The sequence below is a fragment of the Montipora foliosa genome, chromosome 2 (genome assembly GCF_036669935.1).
Source record: "Montipora foliosa isolate CH-2021 chromosome 2, ASM3666993v2, whole genome shotgun sequence".
Classification (NCBI taxonomy): domain Eukaryota; kingdom Metazoa; phylum Cnidaria; class Anthozoa; order Scleractinia; family Acroporidae; genus Montipora; species Montipora foliosa.
Window position 1 is genome coordinate 2,080,561 of NC_090870.1, and position 5,000 is coordinate 2,085,560.

A 5,000-nucleotide genomic window follows, 5' to 3' on the forward strand; every position below is an offset into this window, starting at 1 on the left:
TTGAGCCATTCTAAGGCAACAAGACTGGCTCCACTGAAACCACCTCTGATTTAATTCCCTCAGCAAACTTTAGTTCTGATAATAGAGTTGGGTAACTTAGACAAGTATAAACTAAGGGTTACGTGCTAACGGCTGCACACTGCATGAGTGTAAGTTTGCCCATGTCTTTTCTCATAAATAAAAAGGAATTAAGCATATGGGCAGGCATAAAGGGAACAAAAATAACTCCCAGGGTCAAGCCTTTCAGCCTTGTGGCACCAAGGAACATACCCCCTTAATATACATGAAGATGAAATCCCCATCTTGCAGAATTAAGGATCAAGTGGTCCTCTCTGATGGAGTTACTCATCACTGGCAATGAACACTGACAATGCAATGATTATTTACCAAGTAGACATCTTACTCGACAGAGGGATTGCCAACACACTCAGATTTTATGTTAGCACAGTTCCACTGGCACATCTAGCTTTCATTCCATGCCACAAGACAATAATATTATTACAAAAAATTAACAAACAAGCTTAGTACTATTTCAGGGGCAAAGCATGCTGTTGAACAGACCAACAGCACCAAAAAGTGCCAAAGTTGAGTTTAGTGGTACCATTACCAATACCAAACCTGTCCATGCACTAGGAGCTAAATGACGCCGGATCTGGGAATCAAAACCGGGCCACATTGGTGGGAGGCGAGTGCTCTCACCACTGCACCATCCTTCCACCCCGTAGAAGCAAATAATATGATAGTTATAGGATGATTTTAAACCTAAAGAAGCTTAATCAACATGCCACAAAATTTGACAAAAACCAACTTTACTTTACGATGGACATCGTCAACACAGTCATCAAGAGTCAATAACACCTGCGGTCAGGAAATATCTATCTTCAGTTCACTTGCTTGCTTAATGGCCTTTCCTGTGCTCCTAGGAAATTTATCAAATTTCTCAAACCTGCTCTTTCTACCCTTCACTTACTGGGTCATGTGACAAGTGCATATCTTGATGACATGTACTTACAGGGGAAACTGTGTGAATGTTATTGATTTGGTTAATTCTTTGGGGTTGGTCAGGCACCCTGACAAATCCATTTCCATCCTTTTGCAATGGCTTCAATTTTTGGGCTTTGTACTGAACTCTGTCAACGTGATAATTCATGATGTCATGGCTGCCATGTTGGTGCCCCAACAAAATCGTCTGTGAATTGAACTCTATTATTATGCAGACGTTTTCTTTTGTTTTTGTTGAAAAACATGGCTGTTGATCACATGAGTGAAAACCAACAATGAGGTTGACACCAAAAAAAGCTACAGGGTGGCTAACAGCCTGTTGTACCTTGCTTACCAACCCCTCCCCCTCCAGTATCGGGGACGCGCTGTCGTCTTTGCTGCAGTTTCTTATGAACCCACGTTCTATTGATCCCTCAAACGTGATGAAATAGCTGCTCTATGCTTGAATTGATGGAATTTTGATAAGAAAGTTGTTCTATCATCCCAGGACATTAAAGTGGTACTACGACCAAAAAAATTTTGTTTTTCCTTTGGATTTCAAAACTATGTTAACTAAACACTAACTCACCCAAGTTTTAAGTTCTGATTTTAAAAAGATACCTGTTTATTGTAGCTGAAATTTTCTTATTTATTGGTCCACCATTACTAACTTCAAAATCTTGAGAGAGCTGGGTCGAGGAGAAAATGACGTCAAACACTCAGTAGTTTAAGAATGCTACGCGTGTGTATGCGGCATAATTAATATGCAGCACGGGAGTTTCGGGCTTTCACACTTTTCAACCCGTGTTTTGCATATATAATAAATTGCGTTTACACGCTGAAATTTTAAGCTAGTGAGTAAATGACATCATTTTCTCTAGATCCAACCCTCTGAGGTCCAATCGGCCAGTTTTGAACATGAGTAATGGCAGACCATGAAATCCAAAACTTACACTCAAAATAAACAGCCTTTGGATAAAACTCAAAGCTCAAAATTTTGCCAGTTAGGTGTTAAGCGAACACGCTTTCAAAATCAGAAGAAAAAAAGGAAATGATTTTTTGATCATAGTACCACTTTAAGGAACTTCCATGACTGGGGAATAAATAAATAAATGTGTCTGAATCCTATAACGTCTGTATGCAGGAAAGCCCAAGCCACATACTCACTACAGACGCCTCCAAGGGCAGCTGGGAAGTCCGAGCAGTGCTTGGCGTTTGCATAAAAGAATATAAAAGAGAATAAAAGTGAATTAAAATTCCATTGTTTATTGGCCCATCATGTTTTTGCATATGAGTATAATGTCTATTTCAATAACTTATTTCTCATTGCAGTCAAGACGGAAAATCCAGTCTACTAAAATGCTCAAGCTCGACCCGCCAGAGAAACTTGACTTCGAAAAGCCTCAAGAGCTAGTGGCCTGATTGGAAGCCGCATTTCGAGCGGTTCACATCCGCTACTGAAATTGAACAAGGAAGACAAGGTTCTTCAGATAAATGCCCTCATATACACAATGGGAAAGAGGCAGAACATGTATTCAAAGTGTTTGTGGAAGGCGACAGAAGAAATATATTGCTCGGTAAGGTTATTGAGAAATTTGATGATCATTTTGTACCAAAGAAGAATATTATTCATGAGCAAGCATGTTTTCATTGCCATGTTAAGAAGGAGAAGTGGTGGAGGCTATTATTCGAAATCTCTATGAACTGGAAGAACATTGTGAATTTGGAACACAAAGAGATGAGCAAATAAGAGACAGAATAAATTGCTATTGGAATTCTGAACAAATCATTTTCACAAAAGCTGCAGATGAGATCAGATTTAAATCTTGACAAGGAAAGATACATTCTTCCTACTTTGGAAGAGTTTCCTCCAAAATTGGCAGGAGCCAAGGTGTTTTCAAAATTAGAAGCAGATACCTTTACATCCAGAAAGCTCAAGGTTGACAACCTTTATCACACCAAGTGGCCGTTTCTGTTTCCACCAGCTACCATTTGGGATAACGTCTGCTCCAGAAAAGAATGACCAACTTCCTCAATGATCAGGATTTGTGGCTGCTATCCAAAATGGCATTATTATCTTTGGCAGATCTGTTGCAGAACATGATGTAGCTAGGACTTCAGCAAGTTTTCCAGACCATTGAAAAGTCTGGGCTAAAGCTGAACGAGAAGAAGTGTGAAATCAGAAAGCCTTAAGGATATTCTATTTTGGAAATGTTGTTAACAAAGAAGGGATGAGCCCAGACCCAGATAAAGTCAAAGCAATTCAAGAACTTTCTGCACCAAATAATGTACCAGAATTGCATCAAGTGCTGGGAATGATCAATTATCTAGGAAGATTGGGGCTGGACAATCTGCAAGCCAGCGAGTCATGCAAATTTCGCATTTAAGTCTATTTAGCAACCATTTCAAATAGTGTGGATAAACTGTTAGTAAGTCTAAGCACCCACCCTGAGCGGTCTTAAACTTTATTCTTTGTTCAACGGGTAACCAGTGAAGATTTCGTGGTATGGGCATAATATGTTCTGTTCACTTTGATCCAGTCACCCGGCCACATTCTGTACACGTTGTAGCTTTGTGATCTCGGCAACAGGCAAGCCGCAAAACAGACTGTCACAAATATCAAAACATGAAGATATGAAGGCATGGATCAATTGTTCAGTGGAATGACTGTCAAGATACTTGCGGATCTTGCATGTGTTACATGTATTTAGAGCATAAAACGCAGATTTACAGACATTGTTTATTTGGGACCTGAACAATTATGACGCCCAGGTCACGAACCTCAGTTTTGGGGTTGATAGTAACATTCCCAATATCGATATCAGGGCAAGTAGGACAATTATGTAGATATGTATGATCTCTGTTTTGACATCGTTGAGCACTAGTTTATTAAGCATGTTATAGCCCAGGAAATTCACTCTTATCTGATGGCCAACAACCTGTATTCTGAATTTCAGTCTGCCTACTGAAAACACCATTCTACTGAGACGGCACTACTGCATGTACAGAATGACATATTACAAGCTGTGGACCTAGGTTACGAAGTAATTCTTGTGTTGCTGGATTTTACTGCTGCATTCGATACTATAGACCACTCTATTTTGTTAACTTAGACTGGAGCAACGTTTTGGTATTTCTGGAAATGCCTGGAAATGGCCCACCTCGTACCTAGAGGATAGAACCCAATTCAATTTGTCAGTGTAAATAACTTTTAAAAATTCTACAACTTCTATTGTCAAATATGGCGTTCCGCAAGGGTCAGTGTTTTGGGCACCCTGCTATTCTCCTTAGTTGTTGCTCCATTGGAGGATATTTTCAAAGCACATAGAATTAATGTTATGGTCTATGCTGATGACACACAGTTATATCTCGTGGTAAAGCCAAATGACTGCACTTCTTCTATTCTCAAGCTTGAGAAATGTGTGCAAGACATCAGAACTTGCCAATGGAACATTAAAAATGGTCTTGATCATACCAGTCTATCAACCTTCGTTGATTGACTGACCGGTCTTTTACTAGGAAAATAAAGTTGTTGTTATTATTATTATTATTATTATTATTATTATTATTATTAGTATTAGTATTAGAGATAGGTCTGTAGTTTTTAAAGACCTCAGGATCAAGAGTTGGCTTTTCGATAACCAGTGTTACTCTGGCAGTCTTGAGAGTGGAGGGGACTTTGCCAGTTAATATTGATGAACTGATGATAATTGTAATTGAGCGACTAGGACGTCCCTACATTCTTTTAGTATACACATGGGGAGTGGATCCAGCGTAGAAGACTTTGTGTACATGAATTGATGATGATATCTTTTGTGGTACATGTATCAGGTGTAATCATAGAAAAGTTCGTTAACAATGTTACAGACAGCTGTGAAGGTAAAGCTTCCTCCAGGGAGACTTGCAGGTCATCAATCTTGGTACTAAAAAATCTTAAGGAAGCATCAGGTAAAGCGTTGTTGTCCATGGTGGATGGTAGGATGGTTGGTTTCTTGTCATTAACAAATTTATTGACTACA

General features: G+C 39.3%; 1 protein-coding gene across 3 annotated transcripts in view; it reads right to left on the bottom strand.

Annotated features, from left to right (window-relative positions):
* The window catches only part of LOC137992010 (slowpoke-binding protein-like), a 25,302-nt gene that overhangs the window by 11,442 nt on the left and 8,860 nt on the right, over positions 1 to 5,000 (bottom strand). The window contains exons 3-4 of one of the 3 annotated variants that reach the window (XM_068837048.1): positions 3,429 to 3,588; positions 2,145 to 3,138 (exon numbers count right to left, since the gene is read on the bottom strand). The exons of 1 other annotated variant lie outside the window; for it this stretch is intronic. In XM_068837048.1, coding sequence (XP_068693149.1) covers positions 2,145 to 2,271 — 127 coding nt within the window. In that variant the 5' untranslated portion in view covers positions 2,272 to 3,138; positions 3,429 to 3,588. The remainder of the gene's footprint in view (positions 1 to 2,144; positions 3,139 to 3,428; positions 3,589 to 5,000) is intronic. One more of the 3 variants, XM_068837049.1, reaches the window with a different exon arrangement.